Source organism: Hippocampus guttulatus, chromosome 8 (assembly GCF_054856545.1).
Source record: "Hippocampus guttulatus isolate MCC_2025c chromosome 8, RoL_Hgut_1.0, whole genome shotgun sequence".
In the NCBI taxonomy this organism is placed as follows: Eukaryota; Metazoa; Chordata; class Actinopteri; order Syngnathiformes; family Syngnathidae; genus Hippocampus; species Hippocampus guttulatus.
Genome location: NC_141268.1, coordinates 7,364,751 through 7,387,130, shown reverse-complemented (window position 1 = coordinate 7,387,130; position 22,380 = coordinate 7,364,751). Strand labels below are relative to the sequence as shown.

Here is a 22,380-nt window from a genome sequence, read left to right as displayed (position 1 = left end):
GATTTTTCCATATACCACTAGAGGGAGCCCATGTACGATACTTTGAGAATCGCTGTACTCGATAGATAGGCAACACTGAAGTGTTGTGGGGTCAAAGGTGGTGTCAAAGTGTGCTGACCACTTTCAGTCAGCCCCCTCTCGTACATAATGGCGCGTGCGAGTGCATGTGGCGGATCAGGAATGGCAGGCTGGGAGCAGCACACAAAAGGTGGGGGCCTCCCTCTAAATCAATAGCAGCCTGAGAATCCAGTTGCGATGTGCAACAGACAACCTTCTATTCATCTCAGCCCCGCTTTCGCCGTCGGCTGCCAGCACGTGCATGTGGGCACGCCGGTTCAGCCACCTACACATGGGCACACACGTCGACAAAACACGCACATACACGCGTGCCTCCTCCCAGCATAAGCATGCATTAAGAGCTGTGAGTAAGAAAAGAAATGGCTTCCTTCTTCACAGGCATTGCTTAACCAAGTTCCTCTTTGACTGCAGGGCAAGTGCTTGGACACACACCAATACCTTCCCTTAAAAGTTCCCCGTGGCAATCCGATTTTGTGTATGTGTGTGTGTGTGTGTGTGCGCGTGCATACACAATACGCCCATGTGTCTCCATGTGTCTATGGAAAAGGCAGTCAAAGAAAAGGAGGACAGCCAGGGAAAAGAAAACGAAAGAGGGAGCCAGAGTGAACACGCTTGAGTGAGTCTGCGGCCTGCCAGCTCAGATCACCCCCTGACACTTGAAAGCGCCGCGGCCAAATAACAGCATGGAAGTCCCGAATGCACCACATTGTCACCACGGCGCTGGGTACACTTGCGCCATCCTAATGGAATCCATTACAAGAGCGACAGGAAATCAAACAAGCATCCTTGACAAAGATCATAACACGAGCTTGACACTGAATTTGCTTAATCTGGAGGAGCATTAGGCGGCAAATATGTTTTCATAGAAATGAAAATCTAGAAATTAGTTGGGTAAAGTTCTAGTTTTGTCAGGATTTGTCTAAGAACCTTTATTTGTAAATAGTACCGATCAAAGGTTGCTCACTATGCTTTCATCAAAGATGCAAGTAAACTTTTCTCAGCACATTTTTGTGCAGATTGTAAATCTGCCCTCATTTTGTCTCTAGCACATCAAGTTTTCATAAAAAAAATTTTTTTGAAATAAAAACAAAATATGTAAGATAGTAATGTCATTCATTCATTCAGCTGTATGTAATATTTATTAATTTAGAGATAGGTTCATCAACAGGTGAATTTTTATTTTGGGGGGGGGGCATCATAGCTCTAAATTACAATGCATGGTAAAACCTGATTTGTCAGCTTTCATTGGTCAAACCTACAAAATGAAAGGATCACAAAAACCTTATGTGCTAGGAAAAACAAGGAAAGACATTTTTGAAATCAGCATTGACAATACATTTAGGCACACGTAAAACCATCAGATTAGAATTTGCTGTTGGCCGTTGGAATGAGGGAACAATTTCAAATGGTTGAAATGTTTTTTGAAAAAGTTTAAATAAGTGCAGTTCAGAAATAGTTTCACAAACAACTTTTTCAAAAAACAATCCTGTGTGACAAAAATTATTTATTTATGACTTTCAAAATGTTTGTCATTCATCTTGTAAAATTAGAAGAAACTTCAACTTTTACAAAGAAAAGAACATGTAGAATAAGAATGTTACCTGAATACAAGAAAAGTTTATTAAATAGCTAGAAAAAAAGTTTTTGAAAAAAGATGTGCCACACATTTGACTTGAACGAGTGAACTATTACCAGGCACATTTATATAATTCGGGAATGTATAAAGAAAAACATTAAGCTTATGAGGAAGGAAAAGTAAAACTAGTCACTGAAGTATAAGTCTCATGCACGAATTTATTGGGAAAATTGTTCCTAACCCTTTTTTCAGCATTTCTTGTTCATTCTGTGTCATTCCAACCCATTTTGGACTTGTTTCCGACGTCTATCAGTGACTTTTGGCAGAGCGCATCAGCCTTGTGTGCACATTCACACACACTCTCACGCTCAACAAATTGGATGTCTTTTAATGTGTTTGTATTACAGCACTTGAGTTTCCAAAGTAAGTGCCATAAATATATGCTATTAAAAACATTCCTAGGGAATATTTCACTAGGATATTTCTATATTGCCGATTTCACTTATTGCGGGGGTGATCTGGAAGGTGACCCCTGTAATGTGTTCAATAAATAATTGGTGATTTGAGCCAAGGAATTTGGGTTTGAAATGTTGTGACACCTGTCCTGGAACTTTATTATTTATTTGAACTGTGTAATATGAGAAAATCACTTTATCTGCCTTATTTGAAACAAAGCGTTAACATTTAATATAAGTGAGATGAACCGACTAAAGTAAGCGAGTATCTTTGATATTCAGATTCCATTTGCATCTCTCATCTTTGTTGAGAAAGAATTTAAAAAAGTAATCAAACGAGATGAATCCAAGCGAGGCTGCTGGGAGTCTTCCCGCAGCTTTTATTAGGGCGTCAATGTGTAAAACGAGTCTGCAAAATGAGAAGCCGCTGGTGCGGAAGCAACGTGAGGTGCGAGCTGGGGCCTGACACGGCCACCTTCACAATATGACGGCAAAATTAGCTTTGTGCTTGAGGATCCAACTCTCCCAGGAAACAAACACAGATTTGTTGTGTAGCTCGCTTACAGGCTTTAACACGTTCCGCTGGAGGGATTTAAACCAGTCAAAGGAAGAAGGCACCACTAATACGGAGCCAGGGAACATCATGATCATGATCAAACACTTGATGGCAATTAGGAGGCAATCTACGTGTTCAGACATGGCGTGGAACTCAGCCGTTACTTATCAAAGTGAATCACTGCAAAAACAAACAGCGCAACGGTCTGAATGATGGACAGTTTGCAATTTTGCTATGCCATTACAGTCACGCGAGTACTTAAAAGTTGGAATGTCATCTTACGCGACATGTTCCTCGTACACTGCCAATGTTAGCTTCTAGCGCTTAGCTATCAACACTCGCCATCATTTGTTATTCATGTCAAGTGTTTCATTGATTTGAAGTACATCGACTGAAATGAATTATCTCGCCCTTATCTACATACGGTTTTATTTACTCAATGTCAAATTTGTACCACGTGCTGCCGTGATCGCAATCAAATTAATCGCCATCAAAAGAACACAAGTCTGTCGGTAAGCTGAGGATGACTATAATTGCTTCACACACAGGCTGTCATGTGCAGAGGATACAACACATGTAGAGGTGCACTCATGCGTGAACATCAGCAACTTGCCCTCAGCCCCAAAAATGTCCTAGAAGCTAATCGGCAATGTCAGATTGGAGTCCTGCAGGGGGCGACGCAACACAGACGCCATCACTCATCATCCATGGTTGGAAATACATTCAAGTGAACTCATATGTGATGATATGGAGACAGTTCCAGAGGTCAAATACTGTGTGGAACTCAAAGTCCAAAGCTCATACAACAAATGCCAGGAATAATACACAAAAATAAAAACATTCTACTTGGCAGGGATCGACAAGAAGGTGTGGAAGACATGTTTGTGCAGCATCTTTCCCACAATGGATGACAGAAGGGTGTAATTAACTTGCATATCCACTTGTTGCCATCCATATTAAAGATTTATCCAATTGCACTTTTACTCATAAAAACACTCCGATGCCATGACAGCCGATACCACTTCACCGGCCTGAGATACACTAAAGCAGAGTTGGCCAATCTTTTTTAAGCTGAGAGCTGCTTTTTCTGTCCTGATTAATGCAAACGGATACCAGTTCGGAACACGCTTCTTAAACAACAACTTTGCTCACATTACCTTTAATAATGTTATTATTAATAATCAATGGCATTCATTGATGTGAAGACGCTGATCACGTGAAAAGAGATTAGTATTAACCCCGATTATATGTTTTATATTTGAGTAAGGCCCTCGTCCTGCACAAATCCTCCAGGTCGCTAAGGCCTAATGCAAACCATAATAGATGGGCTCAGAAGGAGCATTAATGTTGTAGTTTAAACCTTTAAATATTTTAACACAAATGGCACAGACACATAAAGCAGCAACAGAAATATAACGGAACAATATTCATCGCCAGGCATATATTCTTACTATGTGACAAACAAGAAATATTAATGGCACAGGATGTTTTAATTGGCCAGCCAATCACAGAGATCATTTCGACAAACAACCTTTCACACTCACGTTCACGCCTATCGACTATTTAGAGTCATCGCATGGAGCACTGATGTTAACATCATGACGATAAAATCATGATTCATTCCTTGTTTACATCTGCAACGTCGTGAATGCCCGGAGGACAATATCGAGATTCATGTCACACCAAAAAGATAAACTCGCCTCTCACACCGATATCAGACATCGGCCAATAAAAACCTGACATATCACAATGTTGACATAATGTGACAGTTGAAATCAAAATCAAATCTCACACCGCCTGAGACATGAATAAGGACGCGCACAATATGTGGAGCGAAAAACGCACCCAGCTGTCTGGGCAAAGCTGCAACTGGTTGGACCGGTTTTCAGTCAGAACGTGGATTCCAAGCATTCCATTTTTTTATGGCACCACGGCAAAACTTCAATTCGGAACCCTCCTGCATTATGCTGACAAGCACGGGTATTGAACGCTCATCTCGAAAACGGCCAACACCTCTCGCACGATGGCCAGTTATGGAAGTTTCGTTGTCAGAGAAACATTGTTAAAACCCATTCACACAAACCCATTCAATGTGAAATATTCTATTGGATTTTTAAATGTCATATTAGACTCAACTATACATGGCCCCTCATGGAAACTTAAATTAAAAAACGTGCTCATGTTCAATTTTAATTAAGCGTGAAAAAAATGATTAAATCTCACGTCCACTTTACTATCAGTCCAATGAATGGTGCATGTCCTCTTTTTGAGTGTACGGTTCTTTTTTGCATCGATGAAACAGAATTCCGAAAAAGTTATAGCTCTACCAGTTGAGTATAATAATGTCTTAATAAAACATGGGGATGAGTCGAGGTCTTTCCAGGTCACAAGACATAAATATGCAAAAACTGGTCCAGTTCACCAAGCACCAATAAATAGTTCAGCACTTTATTAATATTTCCCTTTGACTAACTACTCCATTGCCGCTTCAAAAATGACCATTACAATAATTCGACACTCCAGCAGATTGTTGCCCAGTGAACCCCCACCATTAGGAACTGAGCTCTTCCATGTTCAGCAAAAAATAAATAAATCAGTGAATACAATACACGACCATCAGAAAGATGTAGAAATGGCTGTTGATGCAAAAAGATGGCATAAAAGCACTTCTTATGTTTGAATCAATCTCCTTTACTCACTTCAACATTGTTCATTGGCAACAAGGTGCCTCAAGACGGACTAAAAGCACTTCTTCTGTCTAAAGGAAGCACCTCCACTCACTTCAACATGGTTTCTTGACAAACAGATGCCACGAGATGACAGCTTGAGCACAAAAATAGAATTTATCAGTGAATGAAGAAGGGGTACCCCCCCCCTCCCAGGGGGTACCCCCCCTCCCACCCCACCCCCAACACCAAAAACAAACAAATAAATAAACAAAAATAACGAACCTTGAATGGACACTTTGATTTGCTCCTCTTTCATCTATAACTGCTTCAAACAATAAAGTGTATGCAGAAAAATGGTTGAGATTGCACGACTGTCTGTGTCTTATGTGTTGTGTTGTATTATTTTGTCATTTTATGTGAACTGTTCTTTTGATGGTGAGGCGGGCACCTGCAACGGCTCCTCTCACTCCTGTGGTTGAGAGGAAAGAAATTCCATCTGTGCTGTATGTTGCACATGTCGCACATTTGACAATAAAGTTGACTTGAGCTTGAATATACAGAGGTTGTCTTTTATCCCTCATGTTAGGGAGGATTTATGATGGGATTGTTTTCATATACTGTAGTAATAAGTCACAAAGTTATCGATACGCTGAAAGATAAAACGTAAAAATACAACAAAACTTTCGTCCAGGCCGGTCACGACGTCACAAACCACCGCCTTGTGCTGATCAAACGTGTTCTCGTGCATCAGGGAATATTCCGCAAAAAGAATTCAAACTGATAAATGAGATACAAAGGAAAGACACACCTTGAATAAATCGTGGCGGATGATGTAAAAGACGTACACACATGTCCTTGAAGCACGCAGGGAGGGAAAAGTTGGACTGCGTCGTTAAATTATATTGGCCACTTTGAACGAAAAGGCCGCAGATGACGCTTGCACGGGCGAGCTCATTTGGACAAGGCTGAAATATATCGTCGGCAATAAACATAGTCTCCGAAAGTGTGACGTCCAGCTCTTTGTATGACTCAAAAGGGTGAACATTAAATTAATTGTCTTACAAGGACATGTCAACTCTTTGACAAAAAAAAGTGGCAGAAACGACTTTGTAAAAGGATGATTTTTACAGAAAATTGTGAGCTTAAAGTGCATGTCGATTTATCAATTTGATCTGGCGTATATGATGTTTATATTTCATACAGAAAATGTAATGTAATGTAAATGTTATTACATAATGACAGTTTACACAGTGCTGCGAAATAGTATTTGCCCCCTTCCTGATTTCTGTGGTCTCCACATATTTATCACACAGCGGTTTCAGTTCATCAAAGAAATGTTAACATCACGGAGACCCAAGGAAATACAAAATGCAGTTTCTAAGTGCCATTTTAATGCATGTGTATTCTCAGATGTAGCATTGAATCAAGAAAAGGTTTATTTTGAGAGGGTTACAACAAGCAAAGGGCACCAGCTCGGTGGAATTGCCCTTTTAATCCTGAAATGAATATGTATAAATATATATGGTGACGTACACATTCCTTGACCACGAACAGCCAGAAGTGTACCTAGTTCATGACTTTCTTGTTGAGCAGCAGCATCATCGGCTGAAAAAATTCAGAAGGGGAATTAAAAAAGTGTGGCGAGCTCTTCAGCAAACAAAAAGCGCCGACATGGCGTCATGCGGGGCACTAAATGACGAGATAATATTTTTAATTTGCACCAAGTCGCTGTAATTTCTGGCATCTCGTGCAAGAGCACAAAGCCCTTTAGACTGAGACGCTGCTGTGCTGAGCTGCGTGTGAGAACCCTGACGTCATGACCGGATAATTGTTGTTTATTTGTAGAATGGGTGGCAGAATCTTATATTATATGTACAAAACGTTTGGGACGTGTTTGATGTTCAAGCGCTGGCCACACTATGCTCTCATGTTGAAGTCAAAAGGTAAGCAGAGCTGCATTAAGTTTTGTAGAATGCACATCTGATGAGCAGATTACAATCGGTTATTCTCTGATGCTCTCGAAAGTTGTGCTTGGTGACGGTGCAGCAAATACACACGTCAAAGGCACAGAATCGTCGCTCAAGGCACCGCTGTAATTCATATCCAGTAGTTGCCTTGTTTCACACATTGTGTGACTATGCCACCTAAATCATCACTTAAAAACATGGGTTCTGCTTATTTAAAAGATAACCAATTCCCAGGGTGCGTCGCGGTTTCCGCTGTTTTCCTGGAGCTCATTACGATCTCATTCAGTAGAATTTTGGTCGCAGAATCGAGCGGTTACGTAATGGTGTTAACGAGCGCCGTACATCGCCTCGCGTCCGTCCATCTGCCTGGCCCCTCGTCAGTCTGTAATCAGATTAAGCAGCCGCCGGACGACCGTGGGGAGCTCGTGCATGCCATGACCCATCTATTAACGCGGACCACCTGGGGGGTGGGGGGGAGCAGAGGGGGTGGAGGGACTATCGGTGTGGGCTATCACATGGGCGATGCGAAACAAGAACAGCGTGTGAAGAAGAGGTGCGATCCGGAGCATTAACAGGTTTACTGTTGACATCAACAGCCTGTGTTGGTGTCACACGACTCAACTAGACATGGATTGCATCACAGTGTATTGCTTGCAATTGCACTTTACTGCATGCATATCACACCATATGTGCGATACACATGAGAGGGATTCAAATTTTGGTTGTTGGCCTTCCTGTGTGGAGTTTGTCTGATCTCACTGTGCTTCTCCAAGTCCTCCAGCGTCCTCCTATGTTCCAAAAATATGCATTTTAGACTGTAAATTGTCCAATCGCCAAAGTGTGTGTGTGTGTGTGTGTGTGTGTGTGTAAGGCAGTCCATCCATCCATCCATTTTCTGATCCGCTTTATCCTCACAAGGTTCGCGGGGGGTGCTGGAGTCTATCCCAGCCGTCTTCGGGCAGTAAGCAGGGGACACCCTGAACCGGTTGCCAGCCAATCGCAGGGCACACAGACACGAACAACCAACCACGCTCACAATCACACCTAGGGACAATTTAGAGTGTTCAATGAGCCTGCCATGCATGTTTTTGGAATGTGGGAGGAAACCCACGCAGGCATGGGGAGAAAATGCAAACTCCACACAGGAAGTCCCGAGCCAGGATCCAACCCAACCTCTGCACTGTGAAGTCAACGCGCGAACCACTTGAACACCGGGCCACCCCATGTGCAAGTCCTGCATCTCATTGCGGTGAGGAAGTTGACTGACAGGAGAGGGAACGGAGCAGTGCGGCTGAATGTTCATTGTGTTTGTAAACAATCATGCATGGAAATAATTTATTTGAGTCTAGAAAAAAAATATTGCGTCTATTTTATTTATCGAACAAAAGGTTGACCTTAATGGTGCAATGAAAATGTCTCAAATCGGAAAATCGATTTGGATTTCATGAACTAAATCGGGTCATATTTTTTGTCCTTGAATAGTGCATCCAGATCAGTATCAAATAGGTATGAATCAATTTGATGGTGATGAGATTTGTTGTTTCTTTGACTTGAATTAACTAGGATAATTCTGGGTCTGGAGAGCTTTTACATATTGTTTCATACTAATAAACATGACAAATGTTACAGGACCCATAGTGAATCGTGAATCTTGTGACTCGAACCGATTCAACGCCTTTTCAAATCATTACATCTTGGAATCGTATTGAAACCCATGAATGAAGAAACGTTTCAAATGATCTTTTGTGAAGAGATGCGCAGCCCAAGTCCAGGTCGTAATTATCATGACACCTTGTGGCACTTCGGCACATTACAGGAACAGTACGAAAATATACAGAGAAACATGAAAAGTGGGTGTTTCACAGGGGAAAAAAAAAACGCAAAGAGATGAATTTGCCACTGGTGAACCCAAAGCAGCCGGTGGTTGCCAGTACAATTTAATGAAACAAAATATTTCCATTATTTCCGATGGTGGAAAATGGTTTTGTTCACAGGTTACGCTGCATGAACCGCATTTTTCTGACATCTTGGCCCAGCCAACCAGCCAATTACATTAGGACGACAAGACTCTCAACAAAGAAGCACACGAGTTGCCTCCCGGCGACCAGGAGACACTTGCAGCGTCAGGCTCGTCACCTGATGAAGAAGCGCTTCACACGACGCCGCCACTCGCACAGCGCCCAGCGCAGCTGGGTCTGATGTCTCATTGGCATTCAGCCGCACGCCTGCAAGCAGGCGGCGAAGGCAAAAGCTATTAAGATTCCGCCAAAGCCGGCTGTTCCCCCGTCGATGAACGTGCGGCAGAGGAAGAACAGGCTGTGGATTAAGTACCAAGAGCATCGCTATTTCAACGTGGAGTGTTGGCTAATTAAAACTGGCAACTGACCTCTGAGGTCAAATTAATGTGCGTTAAAATATTGACAAAATCAGCTTTGAACAGATTTTGCATTTAATTTGAAGCTGTCAATTGTTGATCAGAGAAGCACCTTTTGATTTATAATTGCATCTGGTATGAGCTAGCCGTGATCTCCGAGGTCAAAAAGTAAGTTAGCGTATCATCACTTGTCTCCGTTTTCGACACTTTTCCCTAAAACTTGTGAAAGCGAAAAGCCTATTACAGTCAAACCTAATTTTTGAACGTCTCTGTTATCAACCAAATTGGACCAGAGAATTCGAGATTTTTACGCTTCGGATTACGACTGAAAACCGGTTTTCGACCGAATTGAGCAAACCCGAATACGCCACTTGACTCCTCTCGGCTCCTGACACGAGGAAGTGATGCTTCCCCGTGTTACATTCATTGTGAGCAGACGTGTTTGTTGTGATTTACACAAATCTGACCGTTTTTTTTGTTGTTATTTCTGCATCGGTCTTTTTTATGCATCGTGTATTAGCTCCTAATCATGGGCTGATAAAATAGTTTCGGATTTCGAAAAAATCGCTTTTCGAATAGCCTTCTGGAACGTATGATGGTTAAAAACCGAGGTATGACTGTACATTTTAATTGTATGCAGTAAAAGCTTGTCAGCTATCCAAAATCACCTTTGAACAGATTTAATTTCAAAAGTGAAATTAGTGCATGTATAGCATGTACTCAAATGTCGTATTTTTAAACAGATTTCCTTCAAACCGGATCTCTTGCATTGATTTTAAATTGCATCCTGCACAGACTGGCTGTTGGATTCCGGACCAAGAGCTTGAATGTTTCAGCGAGTGCTGGCTGGTGAAAATTGGCCATCTTGTGTGTCTTCGCTCCTCTCGGCCATCAGAACTGCAGCGTGACCGCTTTGAGATGAGCCATATCACAGAGCCACTGGAACCCCCGCCTCCGCTGCGCAACGCACCACCACCCCCTACCAGCCCCTTGCCCAGAATGCTAAACTGCTTGCTAATCACCTTTGGAGAGGACAGCCTAATTCAGATGTCAAGGCCCATTACCTGTGAATAGTCCAGAGGTGACCCGGGCAGCTATCATGCAGCGATAAATACCATTTGGAGAATAATGCACATCTGGATGGATCGCAAAATGGCTGAGAGGTGCTTCAGTCAAATTTGCAGTCATTACAGCGGGCTGAGGGGTTTGGGCGGAAGAGTGGGGTGGGGGGCTTAGCATGTGGCAATCAGCTCTGCATATAGATAATGTCCTTGAAGCTGACGCCGGTCAAATGCACCGCATTGAATTAATATGCTCAAATGTCGCAATTTTACAACAGATTTGCTTCAGATTCTGATTGCAGAAAGAACACAAACATTTTTAACTATGTCCAGCACGGGTAAGCCCGGATCTCTAAGGGCTAAGGTTTAATTAGTACATGCCCAAACGCTGTGCAAAATTCTCAATAGGCTGTGCTGTCGGAGGTCAAATTAGTATGCCAATATACGGGTAGTTTTCAACAAGCTTTGCTTCAAAGCCGACACCATCAATTGTTTTTGAAACAAGAAGTCTTTTGAAATGTAAATATATCCGGCACAAGCTGGCTGTGATCTCTGAGGCTTAAGGTTAAATCAACCCTGTCAACTATTGTTGTCATAGCAAGAACCTTTTCAAATTGGAATCGTATCCAAAAACCAATTGGATGTTTTTTATTTGTATACGGCACAAGCAAGTCAAATCCGTATACATTTAAACGGCACACCTGACTTGAAACAGTAAACCGTTCTTGTCAGAACCCGAATGTTTTTGAATAACGTCCAATCCAGCATCTGTTTGGACAAAATTAGACAGCAAGGTCGCGGACAAGTGAATGTTTGTTTTGTAGCCGCATTACAGCAGCTCCCCTGCAAACATTCAGAGGAGGAGGCTGAGTGGTGGTGAGGGGGAATTCTGCGTGCTGCCAGCAGTGTTCCATTGTAGGGGAGCACCTGCAGGGAGTGGCTCATTAACCCCAGCATTGAGTCCTGATGCTTTAATTGGCTGGAAGGACTTGTTTAAGAACAAGCAGCCATCTTGAGCTTGTTGCAGTAATTGCTCTGTGGAGACTCTGAACATTCTCACCATGGGAATGTATACATTGTCGACGTAGTGTCATAGCCCAGATCAGTCATTCAATGACTGTGCTTCTCATGTCAATATCAGCGATCAGGGACTGTCACTCAAAGTCAAAAGCAAAGCCCCTGTTGTTTTCATCTTTGTGTGCTATTGTTTTTTCAGGATGTGTATTTCACATCTATATCCTACATTAATAAAAAAATTGCTCAATTTTTTTCAATAAAAAAGTTTTGGTTTTTTTTGCTGGTCTTGCTGGTGTCACCAGCTACGAGCAGGACAACAGCAGCATGCAAGACCAGCAGTAAAAGCAACGAAGATTCAAACACTCATACCTTCGGTCACTTGGCAGCCCACTCTACCAAATGAGTTTTGTGTGTGTATGTGTGTGTGTGTGTGTGATATATTGTAGCAGCGAGAGATGAAGGCCAGAGCTAAGATTTGAAACCAGGACCTCAGAACTGCCACCAGGCTAAATCACTCATAAAACCCTGCACCATTTGATTCACGCACACTTATTCTTTTGATTCATACAACAAAAGTAACCTGGAATTATTGCAAACAGAATCATTTGAGAATTGTGATGCTGATACCATAACAAAATACTGTGTCTGCCAAACACCCTGACAATGTAAACACGTTTAGGTTACTAATATAATCGGACAAGGACACAATTATCTTTGACCTGTGAAAAGACCATGTTTTTATGTACGTTTCTGTGTGTGTGTGTGCGTGCGTGTGCGCGGCGCTTGACGAAAAGCCTGACAGCTGCCTGCAGGCACATTGGGGGAAATGCTTGATGAGCAAAGCCACGGAGGACAAGCAGGTTGCTTATCAACAACGTGCCTTGAAAGCAACGGCGGCGGTGGCAAAGAAAGATCGGACGGCCACAGGGCTTTGCAGGGGAATAACACAACTAACATTTAGATTTGCCTCGTACTGATAACGGCGACATTAAAGATGCTTTTTTATGATGATGGCATTCAAATGACATAGCAGAATAAATACAATGACCAGGGAGGTTAAATTGTCATGGCAGCAGAGGAGAGTGGGGCCAGCAAAACGGGGTTCACACATATTAACTAATTTACAGCCACTTTCAACTAGAGTGGTGCCTTGTTAAATATGCATCTATAAGCCGTATTGAAAAATGATTTGATGGATATGTATGGCGTTTCCCCATTATGTGCTAGCATTAGCATGAACTGAGCGAAATAAGGGCTAAGCGATGTGTGTGTGTGAGAGGTTGTTATAAATACACATGCAATTCTCTTTATTTTGAAAGAAATCGGTAAGCCAGACTTCCCTCAAACTAGTTTTGGTTTCCAATTTTTGCAGATGATTGCCATCAAGAGGCAGTGCCCGATAAGAGAGGTGCATTAATGAAATAAACTCACACTCACACTATTGCTGTTTGATAACTGAGGCTTCACAACAGTCTCCCAGCTGGAAAATATTCGGGCGGCGGGGGGGGGGGTTTACAAACCTGCGAATCAATAACTCAACAAAGTGTGGCTGCATTAAAACACAATTGTGTGATTTAGCCGCCAAATTAACAACTGTGCCTATTCTTTCCGAGAGGCCGTCCTTTAGATGAAAAGCTCCCATTATCATCCCTGTGGCAGCTATCAATGCTTTAGCTCAGTAAACATAAAAACGCTGCAATATGAGATGATTAAATCTCACAAAGAGAAAACAAAACAATTGACCATCTGCTTTGTTGCTTTTCACTGTGAAGAGAGCATTTGCGCCCGATAGTTTTAGGTTGCAAGTATGATGCTAATTTTCATTCAAATTGATTGGTTGGTCCAGAGTGTCTCCCTCCCATCCTGCAGATGGCAGTAAAATGCAACGCACCACTGAGTGGTTAAACTAAAGGAGAAGACCGAATTATTCTCTTTGCACTTAAAATTAGAATTGAGCTGTGCATGCCATTTATAAGGTCTGCACTACATCCTCGAGCACCTCGACACCACAGGGACCTATGCAAGGATTCTGTTTGTGGATTTCAGCTCTGCGTTCAACACCATCATCCCGGAACTCCTCACCCCCAAACTTCTCCACCTCGGTGTGTCCCCTACGATCTGCCAGTGGATCCTCAGCTTCCTGACGGGACGGACACAACAGGTGAGACTGGGAGCAACAACATCATCAATACGCACCACCAGCACTGGAGCCCCACAGGGATGTGTCCTCTCTCCACTGCTCTTCTCTCTCTACACAAACGATTGCACCTCAACAGATCCAGCTGTCAAACTCATAAAGTTCGCAGACGACACCACGGTCATCGGTCTCATCAAAGACGGCGACGAGTCTGCGTACCGCCAACAAGTGGAGCAGCTGGAGCTCTGGTGCAGCCGACACAACCTCGGGCTGAACACGCTCAAGACTGTAGAGATGATCGTGGACTTCAGGAAACATTCTTCTCCACAGTTGCCCCTCACACTATCCAACTGCCCCATGTCAACCGTCGAGACCTTCAAGTTCCTGGGAATCACAGTCTCCCAGGACATGAAGTGGGAAGTCAACACCATCTCCATCCTGAAAAGGGCCCGGCAGAGGATGTACTTCCTGAGGCTGCTGAGGAAGCATGGCCTGCCACAGGAGGTGCTACGACAGTTCTACACGGCAGTCATCGAATCAATCCTGTGTTCTTCCATCACGGTTTGGTTTGGGGCCGCCACAAAAAAGGACAAAATCCGACTTCAACGGACAGTTAGGACGGCGGAAAAAATCGTTGGCACCGCCCTACCCACTCTTGAGGACTTGCACACTGCAAGAATCAAGACAAGGGCACGGAAAATCCTCCTGGATCCCCCGCACCCTGCCCACCACCTTTTCCAGCTACTCCCCTCAGGCAGACGCTACAGATCCATGCGCACCAAATCCAGTAGACACTTAAACAGCTTCTTCCCTCTAGCCATTAACTCCTTAAACAGTCACTGACGTAGTCACTCTTCTTGTACTACAAATACTGCTACTGGTTACTCTAAAATGGTTCAATGATTTGTTGTTTACGATGATACTAATGCAGCGTGTTATACCGGAGACAAATTCCTTGTGTGTTCTACATACTTGGCCAATAAAGATGATTCTGATTCTGATTCTATAATGGGCAGCAGTGTATCATTTACAAAAAGTAGCACACCCTGGGAAGAAAAAAATGCCTCCAACATGAAATTGGATGGGCATGTATATCACAACGGGACACACGGCAAACTCTCACAAACCTATACCCGGAAACGAACAGGAAACCAGCCTCTTTGATTTGGGGTAGCCATTTTGGGTAAATTGTAAGACTTCTACTTCTAAATATATGGAAATTAAGTATTCTGTTCCAGTCATGCAAAAACACAACAAAAATGTATTTCTTTTCTTAAGTCATATTGTACTCAACTGTATTGAATAAAAAGTATTGTTTAAAAAAAACTAATAACATTTGATCTCTAAAAACCTGTCAACACATAAAATGTGAGCACAACATGACTGTACCTAATGTATTGTCTCTTTTCTTATGTTTCTTCTTCTGCAGTGTCAAATGGCAGTATGCAAACCATGTTAATGCCTCAATACTGCCACCACTGATATTGTGTTTCCACAGAAAGGAAAATACAGTTTACATTGCATGGTCTAAATTGGGGGGGGAAAGGGTCATTCGCAGGAGCTGATTGTTTGTTGCATGAACGCACTTTTTTTCATAGCCTAAATACACCTGGTAAAGTACATTATCGTAATCAATATAAAAATAAAAAAATTTAAAAAGCTTGAAAATGTTTGAGAAGTCTTAAAATCTATCCAAACTTACCTTCTTGGTGCTTGGGGGAGGCTAATTGTGTGAATCTTTTGCAACCCTAGTAGCAAAAAAGCTGCAATGAGTAACTAACACTCAGCCACCTTATTTTTTTGCATCATGAATGTTGCGTGAGCCTCAGCTGGATGCAACAGCCGAAATAGACTGCAGCAGCGTAGATCTTTAAATAGAGGCGTCACTCCCGACTCAATCAAAAAGCACAAGAGAGAGACGGGGCCCAGCCACCGCATCAAGTCTCAGCGAGAACGTCTTCATCTCCGAGCACAAATGCCACCTCTGGAGAATTGCAGGGGCGCAAAGTGTCGTACGCAGCTTCTGTTTGGACTCCTTTCCTCTCTACATCCACACGAGGAGCGCAGAGGAACTCAGCGAAGAACATCGAGGAACATCTGGTGCACCCAGAGAGCCCGTCTGCCGTCGCTTGTCGCCGCCTAGTCATCACAACAGCTGATCTGGCGACTCCATCAGAGTGGAGAGAAATCCACTAGCCGACTCAATTATGCAGGAGGTGTGAATAAAACATGAGGCCGGCACGCAGGAATATATACTGTACACTGCACGGAGGCTCGCACCGACGCGCAAATGCCGAGCGAGCCGCGGCCGCCATCTGCACGCCTGACGCCGTACAGACGTGAAAAACGCGCCGGAGGACAACATGCGTACATATGCTCAAGTTCTCCCACATGACGCGTGATCGAGTTGGCCAGAGTGTGAAGTTAACTGACAGAGGTAATCATAAAACACACTTTATAGCTACAACACTGACAGATGATGTAAAGTGAATGAAGTGCAGTTCCACAGGCTAGCAAAGTTAGCTTAATTTTATGCAATCAATTTTGAGACATGGGAGCAGATGACTGGTTGTTGTTTGGCTTTTTTCACATTGATTTGAATGTGCAGAGCTTAGGGTCTGAGCCGCAGGCTTTTATCTGTTATCTACTACAGTGGACAGCTCATCATGTTATCATGTTACAGGGTGCACGAAAGGGTTAACCACAGCGCAAATAGGGATTTGTTCGCTCTCAGTTAACTTATAAGTTGATAGATAGCTGGACTCGTTCAAAGACCGGTGAAAACTTATCAGCCGACATTTGTATCCTCTTAGCTTGAATGTATTGGGAGTGTGGTGCCCTCTGACTGACTGTTGCTAGGTTGTTTTCATGCATATTTTGAATGTGAGGAGGTGTAGCTCTGAGCCACGGGTTTGCAAAAGTTGCCTTTTATCTGTGAGTTAACCATGAGAGCTAACAGGGATTTGTTGCTATTAGTTGAATTACAAGTTGATGCATCGCTGAACTGACTCACAGTCCGGTGGAAACTCATTGGAGTGAGGTTCTCTGGGCTAGAAAAGTTACCACAGCAATACATTTTCGTCCTCTTGAATATATTGAGTGTGTTATTGTCTTCGGTTGAAAAATGTTACATAATAATCATCAGCAGATTGGTGGGAAAATATTGGAATGAGGCTCCATGGGCTATACGTTTACATCCTCCTGACGTCTGTGTATTGTGGATGGGGCGTTTTGTCACGAGACTATTTTCATGTGCACTGGAATGCGAGGAGGTTTAGCTCTGACCTGAGGTGCTGTATAGAAGTGAATTTAAATCAAGATTTTCTGCTGAAAAAATATTTCAACTCTAGAAAGGCACTTGTTTTTTTTTTAGTTGCGATTACTCACAAAACTCATCATCAGATTGCTGGAGAAATATTTAAAAGAGGTTCCCCATAGTGGGGAAGTGAGCCCATGCATAGGTTTGCATCCTCTTAACTCCATTACCTTTGGAGCAGATGTTTTCTTTTGTTGGACATGTGGAATTCAGCCACAATAACTAGCAGGTGAATAGTCATTGGAATGAGGTGTCTTGAACTGGCAGAATGAGTGCATCAATATGTGCCTCTACGAAGGATTGTGGTTGTTAATCAAAACTGACCGATACGTTGTTACCAGAGTTTTCGATAGAGCTCTTGCGTTGAATCTCGTTCGATTGTGCTGAGATCCAGAGAATGGTGGCTGATGTGTGTATCATCGCCCCTCCCAAAAAGAACAAAAATGCCTCTTGTCTGCGTCATTAAAGATTCTCTGGCTTTGTTGCCCTGAGTCTTGCGGCCCTCCATGCACTTTATTAATCACCCTTGGTTTAGTGGGCCAGTAAAGATGGCTGCTGGCAGCTCTGGGGAGTGCAAGCCACAAAATACACACGTCACGTGCATGCCCATACACATATTTAGAGAATGAGTGCATGGCATGGCATGGATGAGCAGCTGATCTCCAGGGAGCCTAGACCGGATGTGCCATGATGAGACAACAGGATGCAGTCAGCCCCGCCACTCCGCCGCATCCATGTGCACAGGCTGAATAATGGAGGATGTAATTAGGCCTTGTTTCTATGCATGGGAGTGCACTTAGACTTGATGTCTCCACCCAGGCTACCACGCCATTACTGCCATTATCAGCGTTCGATCTCCTTGAGAAAGTGATGGGAGGCAACGCACCAATTTAAGTTGGTACGGGGCAATACGACTTGGAGGGGAGATTGGGATGTTATTATGGGTATAAACACGATCCTATATCACAAAAATAAAAACGTATATAACAGTTCAGAACGTCCAACCAATTTATTACAGATACCAGTCAATATCGCTCGGCATTCCTCCAATTACCGGTACCCAAAAAGATGAATATCAGGTTCAGGGAAGACTTACATTGTTTTCAAAGTTGATAAAGTAAGCATTAGGTCCTCTTCAAAATACAAATTTTTGAACACCAAATGATTCACAACTTGGACACGTTCAGGAACAACAACAAAAAGGACATTGAGGAGACTGAGGACAGCAATAAAAATAGTCATTGCAGCAGATTGGAGACAATGGTGTCTATGAATTTGCAAAAACCAAGCCGCACTGACCACATCACGAGAGACAGTGGAAGAGAATGGTAAGGAAACTAAATTTTCGTCAGGATGACATGAAGGATAGCAAGAAAATGGGCCACTACAGCCAAGTAGAGACTGTGGAGTAAGTATAATACCATCGTGTCCAACATTATACACCATCACTCAGAGATGCGGCCAAAAAAACAACAATGGAATAGGAAAATACATGTCTACTGTATTTATTTTTGGCCTAAGTGAGGAGATTATATTTTCCTCATGAAGAGACTGAGGGCAGAAACAACAGGGCCACTGCAACCAAGTGGAGAGAGTGGTGACTGTAAACTACAAAAAACACATCACACTAAACGAAACCTAATAGCGTAGCGGCCATGGTAAAGAGACCACATTTTACCCAAGAGAAGACTGTGGGCAGCAAGAAAACAAGGCGCTGCAACCAAGTGGAGACTGTGGAGTAAAATACTGCAAGAACGTGAACTAATATTAGCATGTGTGGTCATAGAAAATATTAAACTACCGGTACCTGAGAGGAGTGGCATGAAAACAGGACAATACATCCATGTAGAGACTGAGGTTTTACACTACAACAGAGTGAGCTACAAATAGTGTGTGTTGGTCAATGTTATCATAAGTGATTAAGTTACTCAAGAGGACACCAAGGGCAGCAAGAAAATAGACTGCTGCCGCCAAGTGGAGACTGTGAAGTTAAGTGTGCACAGCAACAGGTAAGGAAACAAAACAAACAAAAATTCGACTGAGCACATCACGAGAAACGGGAATACACTACAAAGAGTCTCCTTAATTCATTTCCGGCTGTTACCCACAGGAAGAAGACCGGATTATACTCATGAGGAGACTGAGGGCAGCAAGAAAATGGCCCACTGCATTCAAGTGGAGACAGTGGTGACAGCTAAACTCCAAAACTCACACTGGATGGATTGAATGCATCAAGAGGTCTTATAATATTAAATGAGAACTTACACAAATAAATAATTAGTTCTTTGAAGTTCATTGATTTTAAAATTATTGGCTGTTGGCAAAAAAATAAATAAGAACAAATTTTAAAAAAAGGTAAATGCAGATATGTGTCAAAGCGACAAATATCTGCGCCAATAATCAGGTCGGCTGGTAACTGGTCCATAATGATTTACATATACATATTATTTGTTGCAATGATTTTCTGTTTGATCATCAAATCTATCGGTACGTATGTACGTATGTATGTATGTATGTATGTGCACTGCCCCTAGTGGCCAAGGCACGCATATCAGAAGGAGCCACACGATGAATGCATGAAGTCATGATTGTACAGGCTTTTTTTGTTCATTCCATTTAAGTAATTACTGTATGTGTTTTTATGCTATATTGTGGAGCTATATTTTTCGTATTACAACACGCTGTATTTTTTTTCCCTTGATGCTTCTCTTAGAGGTAGGAAGGGATTAATGTCATATCCATTTATTTTGGTAGGGAAGGATGATTTGAGATGGTCAAGGCACCACTGTATTGCTGTGGTTTATTGTTTGTTTTGAGTGACATGGACTTTTGGGTTTAAAATAAGTGTAATATTGTTGGAAGGATATGTTGAACGTAACTCACCAGGTTTGACTGTCTTCAAGCGAACCGGCTCCCGAAAGTGCCGAATGACGGCCAGCGTGTCCCGGTTGGTAAGTCCACTGACGGGCGTCCCGTTCACCTCCAGCAGCACGTCGCCGTAGTAGGGCAGTTTCCCGACGTGGCACACCAGCACGTCCAGCTTCATCTGACCCAGGTGCGGGAACTGGCCCAACTCGGCGCCCCCCAGGACCTCCACCACGGAGCCAAAGTCGCCCAGGTTGCCCCACGACACCGCGCACTCCACCACCTTACCGGACCAATGTTTCTTCTTCTTCAGGGTTCTGGACATGTTGCCTGTACCTGGTTACCTTGATCTGACAAATCAAGATTTTTTTTTTTAAATAACGCGGCCTATTAAACCGGAGCGAGTGATTCTCCAGCTCGTTTCATTTCCAGGAGTGATTCCCACACATGGAAGGTGTGCCGGAGTGTCATCCGCGCGGTAATTCCAACGAGCGCTCCTTGTGCGTAAAACGCGACGAGGTGCAGCAATCACGGCGTCTCTCTACTCCACTGAATAAATTTTTTTAAAAGGGCAAAAATAGGAGGTCAACGCGGCGGGTTTGGACCACAGCACGGCAAACGAGCGATAACGCTCAGACACAGACAGGCAGGCGGCTCCACTGTGTGTGTGCGTGCGCGCCGTGGAAGTCCAGCCCACGGTAGCGGAGGCATCTGATTCCGTTGCAGGTTTGAACACACCTGGCTTCGCCAAGACTCGTTCCAGCCCGGGTTCCGTCTGGAACGGTACGCCCCCTTTTAGTTGCTGTGCGCACTGACGCCTTTTGAGTTTGCGTGGCAGCTGGTGTTGGCGCCATCTTCTGGAGATATACAGCGTAGATCTAAATGTCCTCAATTTCACCCTTAAAATGCATCCACCCCAATTCACTTTGAAGGCGTATAGAGTAGAGATCCGAGCTTGAATGGTTACCCTGTGCGGCACCCACCCACTCATGAAACACACACAGGAGGGAACACTATATTTTCTTTCACATGTATTGAATTATAAGGGGAAAAAAATACAGCAACATCAAATTGCAAGAAGCATTAGAGTGAAGGAAACAAACATGTTCATGTTAATGCTAAGGCTAACACCTAATGCACAGGTGGCACACTACGGTCCTTGATGGCCACCATCTTGCGTGTTTTAGGTGTTTCCCTCCTCCAAAACGCCTTATTCAACCGATCAGCTCATAAGCAAGCTCTGCAGGCGTGTGACGATGATCCTGATCATCTGAATCAGGTGTGTTGGAGGAGGGACACATCGAAAACATGCGGGACAGTGACCCACTCTCTTGCCGGAGTTTGACACCTGTGACATCATGGGAACCATGATATGCTAGTGCACATGAGCACTGTAAATTGAATAGTGTGCTCCAGTTCAAGTATGGCAGCACACTTTTGCTTACTAAGAATAGATTAGGCCAGAATAAATTTGAAGTCAAGTCAGGATCATAACAATTGCTTCCCAGTGCCGGCTTTTCACAATAAAAGCTCAGTAATGGATTGTCAGTATTACTTGTTTCTCTTTTATTTTTATCCCTCGCACACATTGCATGGTAGCCTATGAACAACCGGTGTGGCAGTTGGATTGACTATGCTGGTTCCTCCATTAATGACAAAATTCGCTGTGAAATAGTGACCGAACTTGTTGCAGCAGAGCCGCCGGTGCTCTTTTGAGAACCACACTGACATTTTATGTACACACGTGAATATTAAAGTACTCACAGTGATATATTCTTTATCCTCTGTGAGGAGCTGACCTCATCTATTTTGTACAGAGGTCCATATAAAATCTGTCTTACACTGCCCCTAGGTGGCAAAGGTAGGTAGCAGCACAATGGGCATTCAATTCATGCAAAGTGTGAAGTATTTGTAATTCTATTTATAATTACTCTATGTTCTTATAATTACAGTACAGCATGCAATTTTCCTGCAGCGCCACCAAATGACGGAGCTACCATGCAATTTCCTGCTCCAGTTCCCACCAGTTTTATTTATGTAGGCACCACGCTGCATTACACACATATTTTCGCTCATCTGCATTTAACGACATTCCAGTGCACGACAAAATCAGTCATGAATTATTATCAGTCTGTCCTTTATCTGCAACTTTTTTTTTCATATGCTCCCTTGTTCGTGCATAATTGATATTTAATGAGCTCCAGTGCTGTTTAATTGCAAACACTGGAGGTACGGGATGTTTGCATGTTGTTCCTCACATTTTGTAGGAACGTAGAAAGTTGCTTCGTATGAAGTAAAAGAACACAGTA

At 43.1% G+C, this 22,380-nt stretch overlaps 1 protein-coding gene across 2 annotated transcripts in view; it reads right to left on the bottom strand.

Moving 5' to 3' along the window:
• The window catches only part of magi3b (membrane associated guanylate kinase, WW and PDZ domain containing 3b), a 156,300-nt gene extending 135,478 nt beyond the window's left edge, over positions 1 to 20,822 (bottom strand). For both annotated transcript variants that reach the window (XM_086117255.1, XM_086117256.1), the window contains exon 1: positions 20,090 to 20,822. In XM_086117255.1, the coding sequence (XP_085973381.1) occupies positions 20,090 to 20,396 (307 nt within the window). In that variant the 5' untranslated portion in view covers positions 20,397 to 20,822. The remainder of the gene's footprint in view (positions 1 to 20,089) is intronic.
• Between the last annotated feature and the right edge of the window lie 1,558 nt (positions 20,823 to 22,380).